The 18293-nt window shown below is 53.7% G+C and overlaps 1 protein-coding gene and 1 long non-coding RNA gene across 4 annotated transcripts in view; one reads left to right on the forward strand and one right to left on the reverse strand.

Moving 5' to 3' along the window:
* Window positions 1-8044: 8044 nt before the first annotated feature.
* Window positions 8045-18293, reverse strand: part of RAPGEF3 (Rap guanine nucleotide exchange factor 3) — a 36755-nt gene continuing 26506 nt past the window's right edge. For 2 of the 3 annotated variants that reach the window (XM_025403764.1, XM_025403765.1), the window contains exons 17-28: window positions 17957-18038; window positions 17498-17644; window positions 15467-15564; window positions 14873-14998; window positions 14599-14780; window positions 14263-14353; window positions 14098-14148; window positions 13113-13200; window positions 12022-12086; window positions 11551-11605; window positions 11379-11450; window positions 8045-11041 (exon numbers count right to left, since the gene is read on the reverse strand). In XM_025403764.1, coding sequence (XP_025259549.1) covers window positions 10923-11041; window positions 11379-11450; window positions 11551-11605; window positions 12022-12086; window positions 13113-13200; window positions 14098-14148; window positions 14263-14353; window positions 14599-14780; window positions 14873-14998; window positions 15467-15564; window positions 17498-17644; window positions 17957-18038 — 1176 coding nt within the window. In that variant the 3' untranslated portion in view covers window positions 8045-10922. The remainder of the gene's footprint in view (window positions 11042-11378; window positions 11451-11550; window positions 11606-12021; window positions 12087-13112; window positions 13201-14097; window positions 14149-14262; window positions 14354-14598; window positions 14781-14872; window positions 14999-15466; window positions 15565-17497; window positions 17645-17956; window positions 18039-18293) is intronic. The other variant, XM_025403766.1, reaches the window with a different exon arrangement.
* LOC112635558 lies at window positions 12245-16257 on the forward strand. Its single transcript, XR_003121938.1, has 2 exons — window positions 12245-12343; window positions 13517-16257. It is a non-coding gene; the product is annotated as an uncharacterized LOC112635558 (long non-coding RNA).

An 18293-nucleotide genomic window follows, 5' to 3' on the forward strand; every position in this document is an offset into this window, starting at 1 on the left:
TCTGACAATCCCTTCCAGGTTATCAGATTTTAATCTCGAGGTTTCCTGCCCACACGCCAGGTTGAACAGTTGCTGGTGGGTTTAAGAGAATCCCCCAACCTGTTGCTGTGTAGAGAGGAGTCCAAACATAGGGACTCAGGGGTAGAGAGAAGGACAAGCCTAGGGCAAGCAACCTTTGCAAGGGCTCACACCGTAAGTGCTATATATATATATATATATATTTTTTTTTTTTTTTTTTTTTTTTTTTTGAGATGGAATCTCTCTGTCGCCCAGGCTGGAGTGCAGCAGTGTGATCTCGGCTCACTGCAACCTCCATCTCCTGGGCTCAAGCAATTCTCATGCCTCAGCCTCCCAAGTAGCTGGGATTATAGGCATGCACCACCACACCTGGCTAACTTTTGTATTTTTAGTAGAGACCGTGTTGGCCAGCCTGATCTCGAACTCTTGACCGCAGGTGATCCACCCACCTTGGCCTCCCAAAGTGCTGGGATTACAGGTGTGAGCCACTGCATCCGGCCCGGAAGCACAACTAAAGAGTGAGCCTGGCCCTTCTCTCCCAGAAGGAAGCTGGTTATAGGGAGTAAGAGCAGAAATGGCTGCTTCATTTGCATAAGTTTCATTTACACAACCTAAAAGCAGGCTGCAGAGTCACTGCCCGTCAGAATCCTCATCCTCCCTGGATTGGCACCACATAAACATATCTCTGACTCCTGTTGTTTAGGGGACAAAGGAGTGTGTCACTGGCTGGCCTGGGAAGCGATGATGCCTCAGAATTTGGGATTGAATGGTCTGTCCCTTCCAAGTGTCCAGCTGGGTGGACCCTAACTGAAGCCAAAGCTGTCAGAGTGGAGTGCAGCCTGGCTAGGTTCTCCTGGTGTCCAGCTGAACTGGCTATGGGATGGTGTTTTGAGGGCAGGAGCTCTTCCCCCCATTAGTGGAATTTTGGGTCAGGAGCAAGGATGGGAGCTGGGAAGACAGTTAAGGCTGACTCCATAGAGCCAGATGGTTCATCTGAGGACCGAAGTGTTTAAAACTGCATCCTTCAACAAGAATAACAGCCTTAACAACCACCAGCAACATTCACTGAGCACTTACCACGTGTGTTATCATATGTGTTATCTCATTGATTCTCACTACAACCTTAATAGGTATTATTGCTGTCCTCATTTTACAAATGAAGAAACTGAGGCACAGAAAGGCTAGGAGACGTGCCCAGAAGCACACAATCATTAAGTTATGCAGCTTTGCCTCAACCCAGATCCATCTGACCAGGGGCCATTCTCATAAGCACTGTTGCTCCATTGCCCCACAACATCACACTTTCAACCACCACTTAATCATGTCTGGTTACTGTACAAAGCAGTCTAGATTTAAATTCACTGGAATTAAAGGGACCTCAATTGTCATCTAGTTCCACTTCTCATAGGATGTCGCAACTCCCTAAACAACCCTAAGTGCTTGTCTTGCCTCTCCTTCAATGCCTCTGGTGCTGAGGGTTGAGGGGTGGGGAATTGGGATATGCCTTCTCACGGCTGCTCATGCTCCCTCTTCGCAGATCAGATTCCCAAACCCCAGATTTTATAACCAAAGACACGCTGACGAAGGCAGAAAAAATCCATTAAGTCAATAAATGAAAATATATCAATACATATTCATGCAAAGATGCCTCATAAACTTAGATGTCCATATATGTGTATACACACACACACAGAGAGAGATACATTAAGATAGATTTCAGACAGCTTTCTCTTCCCTGCTAGCCTGTTCTGGACCAAGAACTCTGCTGCTCCTCTTTCTTAGTACCCCATGCCATTAGGTACTCACATGGGCTTTCCATCCTTGCAGACTTCCCATGAAGCCACAGTGGGACCAGCCAGCAAGTTGGGAATCGCAGTAGGCTGGGTCCTGGAGAGCTGGGGTAGGGACAGAGTGGAGGGAGAAGCATGGTAGATGGTGTCTCGATGATGAGAATAGCAACAGAGATGGTGCAGTTGTGGCCTCTGTGAAGGCTTGGAGAGTGAGGAAGAGGGTGAGGCTGCTTGGGCAAGGATTTGGGAGGCACTCAGCTGTCAGAGATGTAGAGAGTGGGAATTCCATCAGCTAAATATTTATCGAGTGCTCACCACATGCCAGGGGCTATGCTGTTATTGGACTGGCAGGGTTCAGGCCAGGCTGAAAAACTCTTCCTGGAACTGATTGGTTTCTGGTGGGACAAAGGCCAGATAAGCCCCAGCATTAGGCCATTGTTTGAAGTAGGCCTCATTCATCTCTGGGCTACCACAGGTATTCTGGGGTCTATCAGGATCAACAGGCCATGAGAGAGACCCAGAGGACAACTAAAAGGGACACCTGCCCAGGCCAGCCTATTCTACCATCCTCGCCCTCCTGCAAAACCAAGGTCACATCATTTCAGCAAAGGACCTGAGTGCAGAAGGACCCTGCAGCTGGCCCATCACAGGCGAGGCCCAGACTCACCTCCCAAAGGGACCCTGGCACCTGAAGATGCTGGTTCTCCCTGGGAGTGCTGCCCTGGCCCACAGGATAGAAGCGCAGGATGGTCACCCATGTCTGATCTTACTGAATGTGTCTTAGAAGCAGCTCCGTGTGTGATTTCTTTCCCACATTGGTTAGCATGGTGCATACCACGTTTGTGTTCCCAGGCTTTTGTTTAAGTTTGTGGGCAGCCCTGACATCAGCATCACACTCACTGCCTGGGCTGGGCATATCCGTCAGACCTCCCAGCTAGGCCCACTCATCACATAGTCCCATGCTGCGCTTCTAGTTGTGCCAGCCACACCCCATGCTGGTCCTCAGCCTGGAACACCCTCCTCCACCCTCCCTGCTCAGCTTCCAGCTCCTACTCATCCTCCAGCCCCAGGGCAAATTCACTCTTCCACAAAGCCTGACCTCCTCTCTCCAGCCCACAGGATCTCTCCTGCCTATGAACTCGGTTGTGCATATTTGTTCTGTGTGCCTTTGACACAGCGCAGTCATCTCTGACCATCAGTTGCTGCCAATGGTGTCAGTTAACCCCTGCACTGCCATTTAACTTTTCCTCTGAAGTTCTTTGAGAAGGGGACCCTGCCTCATGGATCCTTTATATTGCTATCCAATGTGTGTTAGAATCTAACAGTTAGATAATTATCAACCTGTGCCTGGGACCTGCAATGACTCAATATGAAAATGAATCAGGGCACTGGTCACCCTTCCAGCCCCACTTGTTATTAAAGACTCAGTGAAGATGGTTAGCAAAGCAGAGGACAGCAAATGGATCTCTGGCAGCTGTGAAGCTCCAGAGTTTATCCAAAGGGGGACTGTGGGGTCTAGAGACTCATCTCGAAGTTGCGTTTTCGTAACAAATACACTGGGTTGTTGGTTTTTTTTTTTTTTTTTTTTTTAGCTATATTGTGTATTTGTTGGGGCCTAATGGAAATTTAGGAGGCCCTAAACCCCCAAGCCACCCTTGGCACCACCCCTACAAGGGGCAGCCACCACAGGGATTGGATAGTTCCAGCAGTTTCTGAATCCACGATGTCACAGAGTTCTCAGCTGTATCCTGCTTTTTTAGGATCCCAAAGGAACCACCTGCCTACACTCTTTGCCAGCTGTGCTAATGTTTGTTTTACACTGCCCAGTAACGATTAGAAAATTACTATTGCATGTCCTCAAACTCCAGTGGCTTTAAAGAGCGTGTAGAGGCACAATGAGAACAAAGAGAGGTGGACAAGACAGGCAGACAGCGATAAGGAGGCTCAGAGAGACAGCGAGGGAGTGAGTAAGGGCAAGATCAAAGGAGACACAGGCCCGAGGCCAACCCACAGCTGGCCCCTGGCATGAGGAACATGGGCTGCCTCTCGCCCCAGGTATGTTGGCGCAGCTGGACTGTTCTGGCCTGAAAGACGATGACGGGACAACAGAACTGGCAGGAGCAGTTCCTGACCCATGATTTGAAATCTACAATCTATCAAAATTACCATAATTATTGTGCTAAGGTAGTTAGGTTATGGGAAATTCCCCCTTTCTCATCATTCCTTCATTCACCTGACAAATAGCACTTGAGTGCGACTCTGTGCCAGATACTGTGATAAGCAAAGTGGATAAAGAGTGAGCAGCTCAGCAGCTGGAGGGAAAGAAAGACATAAAGAGCATCTACAGCCAGGTCTGGGCAGCAGGACACAAAGCTCAGACTGTTGATTCTAAAGCCAAGCTGCCTGGGTTTGAATCCCAATTCTGACACTCACCAGCTGTACAACCCTGGGCAAGTTCCCTCACCCCTCTGTGCCTCAATTTCCCTGGCAGATCTAAAATAGAACAAGTAAGAGTACCTTAGAGGACAATGGTGAGGATAGAATAAGTTAATACTTGCAAAGGTTTTCGAACAGTGCCTAATACATAAGACCAGATGTTTGTTTAAAAAAAAAAAGGGGGGGCCACAAAGGGTGTAATTTAGATAGGATGGTTAGGAAAGGCCTGAAAAATGAATATTAACAATGTTTTGTGCCTGGGCACAGTGGCGCACACCTGTAATCCCAGCACTTTGGGAGGCTGAGGCAGGCAGATCACCTGAGGTCAGGACTTCGAGACCTGCCAGGCCAACATGGTAAAAACCCATCTCTACTAAAAATACAAAAATAGCCGGGCGTGATGATGCACATCTGTAATCCCAGCTACTCAGGAGGCTGAGACAGGAGAATTGCTGGAACCTGGGAGGTAGAGGCTGCAGTCAGCCAAGATCTCACCACTGCACTCCAGCCTGGGCAACAGAACAGGACTCTGTCTCAAAGAAATAAAAATTAAAAATACAAATAAAAATGTTCTGGGCCAGGGGCGGTGGCTCACACCCATAATCCTAGCACTTTGGGAGGCCAAGGCAGGCAGATCACAAGGTCAGGAGGTTGAGACCATCCTGGCTAACATGGTGAAACCCCATCTACTAAAAATACAAAAAACTAGCCGGGCGTGGTGGCAGGTACCTGTAGTCCCAGCTACTCGGGAGGCTGAGGCAGGAGAATGGCGTGAACCCAGGAGGTGGAGCTTGCAGTGAGCCGAGATTGTACCACTGCACTCCAGCCTGGGCTACAGCGCGAGACTCCATCTCAAAAAAAAAAAAAAAAAGTTCTGAAAATGACAATAGTGAGAAGGTGGCAGTTTCTCTAATCTACAGTCTCTATGATGTAATATTTATTTTATAATTCCAAAGATATATTTTCATTTAAAACATGTGCACCCTCAGTATTTTCAAGTCTTGGGGATGGCCCTTTGATGAGTCGCACCGTCTAACTCACCTGGTTTGGTGCCAAAAGGAACCACCCGTTTTCTGGGGCTGTGTCCTGCAGCCTGAGGAAGAGTGCTTTATTCTGGGAGAAGCTAAAAGCTTCAATGGGGCTAAGCTAAGAGCAGCAACTCCATGGCTCAGCCTCCTGAGCCTTGTGCTCTATTTGATGAGATTATCCACAGCTGCCTGGCATGGAGTCAAGAACCAGAGAAGAGAAACAAAGATTGCTGACCTTCTCCCTGGGCCATCAGAGTCCAGCCTGCATGTGCAGGCTCTCCCTCCAGCACACAGGTTGCTCCTGCAGGACTCAGCCCCAGCAAGGCTGAGAGGGTGAAACTGGCCACCTACCTCTCGCTCTGATTCCCACCCTGGATGCCCTGTTTCCCAGGACCCCTGTAACACTCTCCCACCCAAGTAATCATCTCTGGACCTTGCCACTGATCATGCCATTAAAATTCCCCTAATGCCATTGCCTTGAGGCTCTTCTTTTTCCATTCTTTTAAGAGTGACCATTAGAAATATTAATTAGAATCTACAATTGGGCTATTAGAATCTTCCCAACTTATGTATCTACATAACAGGGGCCTTCTACTGACAACTAGAACTCAAAGAGTAAAAGGCAAGCAGTCATGCACTCAGGCAGGTAGCAGGGAGCAACACTCAGGGGTAGGGAGCTCTGAGAACCCTTCCAATGAAACAGTGCTTGCAGCTCACTATCCCTCCCATGAGCAGTCATGGCTGGAAGCCACCACTGGGAAGATGCTTAAAGGGGCCCTTTTGACACCCTGAGTTGCCGAATTCATAGATCCTCAAACATTTCTCATCCAAATTCCTGTTTCTAAATGGGGAAAGTGAGGCCCAGGGAGAGGAAGGCACTTGCCTTGCCCAGGGCTACTGAGAGACAGAGGCCCCCCTGCCCCAGCACACTGCCCACCTATGGGATCCCCTATGCTGCCTTATACTCTGGTGGACAGGACACTTTTCTGGGTGGTCAAGTAAGTTTAAAATATCCTGTTGTCCTGGCCCCCTAAAAAGGCACCCTGTCTCTACCTCTCTGCTGGCTAGGATCACCTAAGTGCCAGGAAAGCCAGTACAGCCCTCCATTCAGCAGTCCAAAACAGCTCTAGCTGCCTACAACTCACTCCAGTGAGAAAACCAAGACCCGAGTGCTCTCCAAGGGCCAAGAGCAAGGCAGGCAGAGTCAGGGTGAAGCCTGAAGCATCCAGCTCACTGGTCCAGGGTGCACACTGGTCAGAGTCTACATACACACGCACAACCAGAATCCCACACCTCCTAGCACAAAAAGTGGGTCCGAGCTGTGAGCTTAACCTTCTATCTTCTGGGAGTCACCAGGCTCCTCTGTGTTCTACCAACTACCACCAGCAGCATCCTCCCCTGACCCCATCGAGGCACCTGCTCTAGGAAGGCCCCCAGGCATGGGAGAGAAGACTCTTTCTAAGTGCAGCTGAGTCAGACTCAGCTTCTCAGGATGATCCAGTTTTATCATCACTGGGAGGGACGGCAGTCACCTGTGTCCTGGCCTGCAAGCCCCTTCACCCTCAGATGCCAGCAGACTGTGCTGCAAGAAGGCTACAGCTCAGGTCTTGAAGAGTCCAGAATCTGAGAGGAGGGTGCCTAAATTGGCTGCAGCAACTGGACAGGCCTGGGTGGACACTTACTTAGTATAGATCCATGGCCTGGCCGATGTAGGAGGAGCTCAATACTGAGTGTGGGTTGGGGTACTAGGACACATTTTGGAAAGACATGTACTTTCTGGCCTATAGGTCTGTGGAAGGGAGAAAGGGGCTGAGGACAACTGCCAGGTCGGAATTTGCTGCAGCCACCAGCCACCATACCTGCTTGCTACTCAGGTGGCTTGTGCCAGTGGTAAGGGGAGAGCACCCCCATCTCAGGGGACAGAGCTATGCAGGGCTCAGAGGAGCTGGGGCTATGAACCTATGCTCCGACGGGAGCAGCTCTGGGCCTCAATGCTTAGGGTAAGCACTGAGATGCCGCGGCCCTGGGATTCTGCTGCTCTGGACTTCATCCCTCAGCATCTTCTGTTACTGATGGACTTGGCTGCCTAGCTGGATGATTGACCCCATGAGGGCCAGAACTACCAGTCTTAGTTTTTTCTTTTCTAGAGACAGTCTTTCTCTGTCAACCAAAGAAAGGACGAGTGCAGTTACGGCTCACTGTAACCTCGAACTCCTGGGCTCAAGTGATTCCCCCTACTTCAACCTCCCAAGTAGCTAGGACTACAGGTGCACACCAGCATACCCGGGTCATTTTTATTTTTTATAGAGACCGGGTCTTGCTTTGTTGCCCAGGTTGGTCTCAAAACGCCTAGCCTCCCAAAGCATTGGGATTACAGGCATGAGCCACTGTACCTGGCCTTTGTCTGGTTCACAGAGCCCCTACAAGGCCTATAGTAAGTATGTGAAAATAAAAGGATGTGGGAATGGAGAGAGGGAAAAAGGAATTTATATGCTTGGGTCTAATCCTACAAAAGAATAAAATGCTGGGATTCAGGGAGCTGTCATGGGGAGTGCCGGGGGCATGGGGAAAGGGCATGGCTGATACACATCCAGTTACTTCACCTGTCTACCCTGCTATTAAGCAGTTATGTGACCTTGGGCAAACCTGCCTGTGCCTCAGTTTCTTTGACTGTAAAACCAGGGTAAAAATACCTGTAGTACCTATTCTGTCATCACGATAAAAATAAGATAACGTGAGACAGAGTGAAGATGAAAGAGGATGAAAACACTATTCAAGTCTTAACCTATTATTATCATGGTAAATCTTGTGACTATTGGGAAGAAGAGCAGCCAGAGGCTGAGGGCTGTTGGGGACACAAAAGCCATAAGGCAGCGTGTGAAGGCAGGCATGCCCCCACCCAGCTCTAACTGAGTGCTGAATGGAGGGGTATGGGGAGCCGGATCTCAGGCTGTGCCTTCCTTTTGTTCGGATGGAGCCTGGGAGAGAGGGGACAGCTGGCTCCAGGCGGAGATGTTGAAGCAGCAGAGGGTGCTGGCTCCACTGACCACTCCACCCCTTCTGTCGGGAGGCGTGGCCCTCCCTGGTGTGTACCCCACAGTTGGGGCCTGAGCCTGCCCCAGGCCTTCACAGGGAAGTGGAGGGGAAGGAGGAAAGGAGGGGGAGATGTGTGTGTAACAATGACCTCCCTCTGTCCTGTCCTGTCCTGCCCAGTAGGACACATATGCAACCATTCCTCTCTGCTTGATCTCCTTTCAGGTAACAGAGGCTTTTTAAAGGACTGATGTAGGGCCACACTCCCTTTCTTCACACCTTCCTCTCAGCAGTCCCATGAGCCTCTCCTCCTTTCGTGGCTTCCTGCAACTGAGACACAAAATGGGAGCCCCTGCACACAGCCTGGGCTACTAGGGAACACCAGAGGATGCTTCATGCCCCACGCCACCCCATGCCTGGGCAGTCAGGGAGAGAGAAGGCAGCACAGCCTCCAAGCATGGGGCCACCGTAACACGGAGCCTTTCCCTGCTTTTGGGCTTCCTGTCCTCTGGGAGTGGCCCGGCCCCCTGGGCCGCAGCTCTTCTGGCTCCCAAAGACTGTGTCCTCTTGCCTGCCCCAGGCACTGTTCTCCTGGCAAGGCCTCTCCCAACAGGCTCAAAAGGCATCCTGCCCAAGAGACTGGGGCAGCTGGGAGGCCGCAGGGTGGTCTGGACTGTAAAGCTGATGGTCCAAGGTGGAGGGAGAAGTCCCATCAGGACACAGATGTGACCAGAGGAGAAATGCTGGTGGAGGACACCAGCCCCCATGGCGCTTGGTTTCTGTTGTGTCGCTGGGCTGGGCTCACCCTGGAGTCTGAAGGATGGCGAAGGGCCGTGGCTGGCTTTTGCCGAGACACCAGCAGACAGTGGGTTGGAAGAGAAGAAAGCCCCTGGACTCCTGACTCACCCAGGCTTGAGCCTCCTGTCCTGATTGCTTAGTTCCAGATGCTTCCGTGCTTCTCCTCTGTCCCCACCCAAGGCAAGGGAACTGGTTTGGTTACCACTGCCATCTGCTCCACCTCAGTCTCTCCCTCAGCCCTCACCTGAGGCAAGGCTGCCCCGCTACCAGACCTAGATAGCACAGGACTGCCCTTGGCTGTCACCTCTGCTACAGAGGCAGGAGCTACTGTTTCATGTGTTTGTCACTAAGTGCGGGATGGCATTTATCATATCTGGCTTACAGGTGGAGAAGGCAGAAAACTGTTCACTGACTTGCTCAGATTCACTTAGTGACCTGAGGTCTAAGCCCAGCTGTGCTGCCTCCCTGCTAAAGGCTCTGACCCTTTCTGGAAGCAGGGGGCCTGTCTATCCACAGCCATGGAGCTGAAGTGCAGAGGGGCCAAACCAGCTGCCTCCAGACGCCCAAGACCCTGCGGCCTCAATACCTACTCAGGGGTCATGCCAGGGGTCATGCCAGGGGCCATGAGATCTCTCTCTGGCCAGACAAGTGCCTCCTGCTGCCAGGACTCAGGGCAATAGTGAGGCAAAAGGGTGGAGTCCCTGGAGCTTCCTGGGTGAGCTCTGCCTCGCAGGAGGGGTCCCGCAGTAGCTGGTTCCTAGGGGAAGTGCTGAAGGGGAAGGGAAGAGAGGAATTCATGTGACCAGAGCTTGCTGGGACCATTCTCAACACTGATGATAAACCCTGATTTCCTGGAAGTCTGTCAGGCCTCAACAAGCGATGGGCTCTCCGTGGAAGCTTCAGCATTGTTTCTATCACAAGCCACCCCCAGAAGACCCCAGAAGCCTGAACACCACCCAACAGGCCAGGATGAGCTCAAGTGTGGAGCAGCAGGGATTGTAGTAGGGAGGAAGCTGCCAGTTACATCTGGACTGTAAAGTCATATTGGATCACCATGGGGAGCTTATGGTCACCCTGGCTGGCTGCTGACAGGGGCTCCAGGCTCCAGCCCGCCCTGTGGCCAGAGCCCCGGAGGCCCATCTGGGTGGCATCAGGATCCTGGCCCATGCCCAATATGGGGCCGCTTCTCCTCCATAGCTCCTTCCCAGAGGGCGGGGCCTCAGCCTCCCTGCCACACCCCCTCCAGGCTGGCCTGGAGCACACTACTATGTTGACAGTAACAATAAAGCTTCTCAGGGACCACTGCACAGGCTCGCAGCCCCAAGCCCCACCGCCCGATGTTTATCTCAGATGCTGTAGAAAGAAAGCAGGGGGCCCCTGCCCCAGGCCAAGGCCCTGCCCTTGCCACACACGGTACACACATGCAGCCTCTCTCTGTGTCCACTGTGAAAACAAACTGCAGGCCTGGCTGGACAACAAAGCCAGAGGCACAGAATCTGGAAAACACCTGGTGTGGAGAGCTCTCTATTGCACACAACATCCCAGCGCACTCCACTCTCCACCCACTCCTGGGGCCTCTCTGTCCCCCTTTCCTTGGCCTTGGGTCATTCCTTATTCCCGGCTTGGGTCCACTCCAAGGTCCTCCTTAGCCGCCAGTCATCACAGGGGACGGCTGCCTCCACGCTGCCTGCTCCAGGGACTCGAGTCCACTCCACAGAGAGCCCTGCTCAGCTGTGGCCAGCCTGTGGGTATCTTGGCCCGGCACGCCCTGGCTTTCCAGACCACAAGTGCCTGCTCCAGCTCTAGTCCCAGCCCCTCCTCATGGCTCCAGCTCTCGGGAGAGGCGGGAGAGTTCCCGCTGGTTGTCGATGACCTTCAGCTGCTGGACATAAGCCCAGGTGCTGGCTGGACTCCGGGTGCTCAGGGACTGCTCCGAGCCTGGTGGAGGAGAGCGGTCAGGGAGGCACCGACGTCCCTTTGTGGAACTCAACGTTTCCCCCTCCAAGGAGCCATATTACATCTGCCTTCTTGCTCTCCACCACCCACCAACCACTTCCCATCACCAATTCCTAAAGATGGCTGTCCCTGCCCACCCCACAGGTGAGGGGACAGAAGAGTCCTGTGGCTCAGAGCACAGAGTCTGAACATTATCAGCATCATGTATGGAAGGGCCGGGCTCTGTGTCTGGCACATGGCAAGTACCCAGGATGTGCCAGCCATGAGTAACTACCATGAGGACTCCCTCCCCGCCCACCTCCCACCGCCAGCCACTTACATGTGGAAATCCTCGCCACTTGGCTGTCCTCGTGGAGGTGGGAAACTCGGCTTCTGAGTGGTGAGAGAGGCACTGCGGGGGGTGGGGAGGGGTCACGGAGTCAGGGCCACCCTGGAGCTTCACAGAGGATGTAGGGTGGGGGACTGCCCGCCCCGGGGACCCGCCCTCTCACCAGGATTGTGGCTTCGGCAGTGGTGCAGCATCCGCGCGGCTCTGGCCATCATTCTCTGTGGACAACACCGGGACATGAGCTCTTGCCTGAGGGAGAAACCCTGTCCTGCCCTGTGCAGCAGCAGGGAGGCCAAGCTCCCTCTGAACCAAAGATAAGGGGCTGTAAGAGCTGGGGTCATGTGTACTTCGCCCCAGAGGGGACCAGGCAGAGGACAGGAGGCAGAGGCCAGGTGAGAAAGGCTTAGAGAGAAGAGGGCTGGAAGGGCTCTTGTTGAATCGTGAGATCTCTGAGGCTGGCACCCTGGCAGACCTTCCAGTTGCAGTGGAATAAGGCAGGGGCTATTACACAGTAAGTATTCATCCTCATATTATTCATAACAAGTTTAAGCCGCCTCCAAGCCCTGCCCCTTCCCAGGCCACAGTCATGTCCCCCAACCTATGTTAGTAGTCAACACCTGCTCCCTGAACTCACCATCTTCTCAAAGTTGATGAGGTTCTCCACTAGTGTGTGGTTTCCCTCATGAATGAAGGTCATGTCTGCAAAGAGACAGGTTTTGTTCATAGGTCCCCAAACTTCTGCCCTCTGTAGCCCAGAAAAGGTGAAGGGCATAACGGCTCCCTTGGGCCTACCTCACCCCATAGAGCCCCTGCCTCTGCCTGCTCCAGGCCCCAGCAGCATTTCCTTGTATCTCTCAGGCCCTGAAAGGCAGCCCGTATTTGTCTGGATGTCTTAATTCTTCCAGCCTAAGAACTCCTAATTCATCTCTGCGCTCCCCGAGGCATCAGCACTTGAGGTGTAATCTCTCCAACAGTGTGAGTGCACACACAGATAACTATGGGATGGGGGACGGAAGCAAGAAGGGGGGAATGGAGGGATGGTGGTAGGAAGCAGGGGATGGAGGCAGAAAGCAGGGAATGGGGGATGGAGGCAAGAAGGGGTAATGGGGGCATGGAGGCAGGAAGGAGGAATGGGGGGACAGAGGCAGGAAGGGGAGAAGGGAGGGACAGAGGCAGGAAGGGAGAATGGGGGGACGGATGCAGGAAGGTGGGAATGGGGGGACAGGCAGGAAGGGGGGTGGGGCATGGAGGTAGGAAGGGGGCGATGGGGGACGGAGGCAGGAAGGGGGGATGGGGGACGGAGGCAGGAAGGGGGAATGGGGGAACGGAGGCAGGAAGGGGGGAATGGGGGGACGGAGACAGGAAGGGGGAATGGGGGAACGGAAGCAGGAAGAGGGGAATGGGGGACGGAGTTAGGAAGGGGGCAATGGGGGAACGGAAGCAGGAAGAGGGGAATGGGGGACAGAGGTAGGAAGGGGGCAATGGGGGACGGAGGCAGGAAGGGGGAATGGGGGAACGGAGGCAGGAAGGGGAATGGGGGGACGGAGGCAGCAAGGAGGGATGGGGGGACAGGCAGGAAGGGGGAATGGGGGAGCAGAGGCAGGAAGAGGGGAATGTGGGGACGGAGGCAGGAAGAGGGATGGGGGATGGAGGCAGGAAGGTGGGAATGGGGGGACAGAGGCAGGAACGTGGGAATGGGGGAACGGAGGCAGGAAGCCCTGTTACCTTTGAGAAGAAGGGGCATGAAGGGGATGACAGGAGGGGAGAGCTTGGCGAGGGCCAGTCGGTACACCCGGTGGTTCCATGAGGGATCCTAGGGGAAGAAGCCACACTGAGGGGGTTGCACACAGCATAAGCCACCACAGACCCTACCCAACCAAGGAGGGGCCACATGCCCATCCCACAGCAGGTGCAGAGGCCCCAACTCAGCCTCTCCTCAGCCCCAGGTTTCACCCAGGCTCTGTCACAGGCGAGCACGGGGCTTCCAGCCTCCCATTAGCACTGAGAAAATTCACAGCACTTAGAGGGGCCCCAAGTTTCTTGGAAAAGTCTGTCTCTGTCATCTCTCTGTCCCTTTCTGTCCCTGTCTCTCTCTGTCCCTCCCTCTCTCTCCCTTTCTCTCTCTGGAGAGTAAACTCCTTTGAACCCCTTGAGCCCCACGAGGTGGATTTTCTCTCAAGAGCTCCCAGGCTACGCTGATGAAGTACCTCTTCTCTGCTTCTCTCCAGAACAGACAAAATCCTCAAAAGTTCCTGGAGGTGGGAGGTTCCACCCCCAAGTCTTTCCTCGCCTGTTCTACAAGCCCCTCGGAGCTCCTGAGGGGCAGACAGGCCCTGGTGCACCATGGGCGCTCTGTGCCAGGCCCTTGGGCTCTGGAGCCCCTGACGCTGCCCTGGTACCTCAGACCCCAGGACCGGACACCCACATGCTCCAGCCCAGTCTTCACACAGGATCTCCTGCCCCCATGCAGACACACACTGAGGGCCAGAGTGCACCATGCAACCCCTATCCTAGTGCTGAACACCCCCTCCTCAGCCAGCTCCCCAAACTCACAGGCCGGAGCTAGGCCCCGGGCCGAGGTTGGGAACCCTGAAAGTGACAAAGGACAGGTATAGGGGCTGTGGGGAAGCCAAGAGTGAGGATGTCTGGAGGGCAGGGCTGAGCCAAGCTGATCCTAGCAGAGCCAGGCCAGGCAGGGCTGAGCACTCACCAGCAGCCTCTCGAGGGCGGAGTACAGCTTCCGGACTTTGTGCGGCAGCCGCTGTGAAAGGGAGGCAGATGAGCAGCTGCTCTGGGGGAGGCCCAACCCCATCCAGCACTCCCAGGAGGGCCTGAGGCCTGACCTCAGGAGGGGGGCCCTCCAAACCACACCTACCTCCCAGGTGCGGGCTAGGCGGCTGATGGCTGAGTTGCTGAGGCCAAACATGACGGCAAAGAAGGAATTGAGATTCTTCTGCTCCTTGAGGCTGTGAGCAGAAGACCCAGAGACCCTCAGGGTAAGGGAAGCAGCCACCCCCACAGTGTCCCCAGACAACGGCCAGGCCAGCCTCTGCAGAGACCCAAGCTGGATGCGGTGGGAAGGCAGAGGCTCCAGGAGACCCAGGGAACAAATAGGGTGGCAGATTTGGCAACATACTAAGCAAAGAGGGGAGTTTAGGAAAAGGTAGCCCAGGGACTCTGGCCACGCCCCACCCGCTGGACAGGGACTCACTGGGCCGCCAGCTTAATGAACTTCCTGAGCAGCTGGGCCCGGGGGCCGGGCACCGGGCAGAGACACAGCTCGGTGGCCACCCAGTACTGCAGCTCGTTGAAGCGGCGCATGAAGCGCTCCAGGTTGGCGGTGGTGACATCCCGCAGATGCTGGGGGCCCAGCGCATAGTAAATTAGCTCCACCTGGGCAGGGGCAGCAGGCGAGGTCAGTGAATGCCGAGCCCGAGCCGGGCCTCCTGCCGCCTGCTCTCCTCCCCCAGCTCTGCCTCCCACACCTGGTGGATGCTGTTGAAGAGGCTCCAGTCGTGGTCCGTCAGCTGGCCTGCCAGGTCCTTGGCACTCACCAGGTCCAGCCCCTCAGCAGAGCCCACAGTGGGCCCCAGCTGGTCAGGGTGTGGGGTCTGCGGGTGGGAGAGTGCTCAGGGGGCTGCCTGAGGAATCCAGGGAAAGGCACAGGGTAGGGGGAGAGGGTTGGGGCAAGGACTCTATGCTCATGTTAGCAGGAGGGTTAGGAGGGCAGGAGCGGCGAGTAGAGGGTGTCTAGGGGCTGTAGCAGCTGGAGGATAGGGCTCCCCAGTGCCGAGACCCCTCCTTTTAGGCTCCTGTCTCCTGGGGAACCCCTAACTAGGGCAGGTCCTCCTCTTTCTCCTTGGGAGCTCCCAACCAGTGCTACCAGCCCCTGCCCTGCACAATCTTGGGAATTTCCCCATCAGCTGAAGCCCACTCCTTTCTCTGTATGCTGAGGACCCAGCAGCAGCCAGAGCCAGGCCCTTCCTCCCTCTTCTCCCTGGGACCCTCCCCAGAATCCACCCCTTCCAGGCTCAAAATAGATCTCCTCCCTGGGCCCTGGCACCCTGCCTGGTCCCTACCAGCTCATGCACTTCCTGTGGGTTGACAACAAAGAGCCGCTCATTGAGCCCCAGAGATGTGGCCACACCACGGGCATCTGGCTGCAGGCCAATGGCATCTGCAAAGACAGCAGTGGCGGCCTGGGTGGGGGAAGGGAGGGAGGCCAGGGACCAGCTGGAGGACAGGGTGGAAGAGATGTTTGGGAGGCTGGGAGGTTGTTTCTCCTCGTAGCGGGGTTGAAGTCCTGGGCGGGTGCTCAGAATACACAGGTACATGTGCCCACACAGCCACGCTGCCCAGGAAAGCACATCCAAGAGAATGAGAAAAGATCCTCAGTGAGTCAGGAAGAACCTGGGCAGGGTCTGATCCTCCCTCAGCCTCACTTTCCTCCCTGGTAAAATGGAGACAATAAGACTTGCCCTGACTATTTCATAAGTCAAATAAAATAATGTATATAAATAGTAGCTATAAGTATATGCTATGTATAAAAGCTCTTTGAAAACTGGGAAGTGTCTCACATAAGCCTTGGTGTTGATTTTCATCAGCTCCTCATGGACTGGGACTGTGCTTGAGTTCCCAGTCCCTAGAGCAGTGGCCTCCAAAGTAAGGCACATCAGATCATTCACGTGCCTGGGGAAAATATGAGCTCTTCTACTTACATTTATTTTTTCTACCTGCTTTGCATTTCTACTCCATCAATTTCTATTTTATCTATCTTTATTATGATATTAATGTAGTAATATATGTGTATTACTTACAAACAAATATTCACACCATGGGGTGCGGGTTTTAATTAAATATTGGTTATTGACATGGGTGTCAATCCAAGTGCTTTGGCGATCAGTGCTCTAAACAGTGCCTGGCACATAGTAGGGTCTCAATACACATGCCCTTTGGGCAATTGCAACTCACCAAATGGCCAGCAGAGGGCAGTGCTTCCCAGGGCAGGGCACACAGGAGGCCTTCAACTCTCCCCACTTACTGAAAGGAGAAGGCTTTTCTTTTCTCATCCCCACTTCTTGAACGCCCCTAATTCTTGTCTGTCCTGGGTTCCAGCTGTCAGGCCCATGCCCTCCACAGAGAATGGTGGTTTTGAATGTTCCAGGTTCTCTGGAGGCCCATCTTAATAATCCTGAGCCCACCATGTTCTCAGCACTGACTTTGTGGCAGACCCTGTGCTGCTTTACACACATTAGCTCACTTAGTAGCCATTACAACCCTTTGGTAGATACAATTACAGTCCTCATCTAACAGGTGAGGAAATGCAGGCTCAGAGAGGTTAAGCAACTTCCCCAGCATCACACAGCTAGTAAATGGTGAGCCTAAGATGCCTTCACACGTCTGGGAGTCCACAGTCTATGCTCTTAACCATCAAGCTGACCTGTTTTACCTGCTGTGGTATCTCCAGCTCCTAACATATTGCTGGCTCATAGCTGATCCTCAAAAATGTTTGCTGAGTGACTAAACAAATGAAGACTACCTAAGTTCCAAGACCAGCTACTCTCACTGTGTGAGCTTGAGGAATAGCTCACACCCTTTGAGCTTCAGTGTTCTTGTCTGAAAATAGGATAAAAGTACCTGCACCTCATGAGATTGTTATTATTTCATATTAAATGACTAAACACAAATGATGATAGTAATAGCAGCTAATAGTTATGTATCGCTATGTGCCAGGCGCCATTCTAAATGCTTTCATAGATGAACTCATTTGATCCTCACAGTTCCTCCAGGGGGCAAGTACTCCTACTATTCCCATTTTACGGATGATAAAACGGAGCACAGAGAGATGAAGTACCCTGCCGGAGGACACACAGATAAGGAGCTAAAGGGCTGGTGCCAAATGCAAGAAGCAGGCTCCAGAGCTCATGCTCTTACACACTGCATGAAATGCACTTCGAATAGATGCACTCCACCTCCCATGAATGCTAGCCATCATTCACACTGAGGAAGACGAGAAAGATGACAATGATGACAATGATCTTGACTGGGGGACCTGGGCGCAGATCTGAGGGGCCACCCTCCCTTGGGGTCTATCCAGGGGCATAACTCACCACCTGCAGAATTGACCTTCACCAGCACCTGCCCCTTGGTCCAGCCATCCTCCTGAGCCAACGCCGCCATCACCTCTCTCACAGACGCTGTCACAGGCAGCTGCAGGGTCAACACTGAGTGGTCTGGCAGGCAGATGTCATAGGGGACTAAAGAGGAGACCAGACTGAACTGTGGGAAGGGCCGCCTGATCTCTACCCCAGGAGGGAGAGGGCGGTTATTGCAGTAAGGGTGGGAGGAATCCCCAAGAGGCTGAGCTGCAGGTGGGGAGGCCCTGAGCAAAAAAAAGAGGTACAGGAGGCAGATGTGGCCAGCAGCAGCCTGGAACACAGACCCTGAGGAGTACAGCATGCCACCTTGGCCCAGGCACACCCAGGTCAAAAGCGACGACAGCAGGACAAGAGAGGCAGAGACAGCAGGGTGCAGATGTCAGGCGTGCCCAACTGGCTCAGACCACCAACCTTTATCCCCAACTCGGATGGCACAGCTGCTGCCAGGAAGGGGCTCGTCCTGGTTGGGGAGCCAAACAGGCAAGTTCCGGGCCTGGGAGGAAGAGGAACGAGAAAATAAGACTGGGAGGACGAGAGGAGAGCATGGAGGGAGGGATTGTGAGGGCCCTGTGTCACCAGGAGCACGGGCGCCACACAGCATTCACACCACCAGAGGGCTCTGCCTGCCACATTCACCTGAGCCCAGGTAAGGCACCTGGGACCAAGGCTCCAGGAGAAGACACAACGTGTCTAAGGGCGGGGCAAATCCATGCCCCTGCGTGTGTGTGCTTCTGCCTCTGCCAGATAG

The sequence above is a fragment of the Theropithecus gelada genome, chromosome 11, assembly GCF_003255815.1.
Source record: "Theropithecus gelada isolate Dixy chromosome 11, Tgel_1.0, whole genome shotgun sequence".
In the NCBI taxonomy this organism is placed as follows: domain Eukaryota; kingdom Metazoa; phylum Chordata; class Mammalia; order Primates; family Cercopithecidae; genus Theropithecus; species Theropithecus gelada.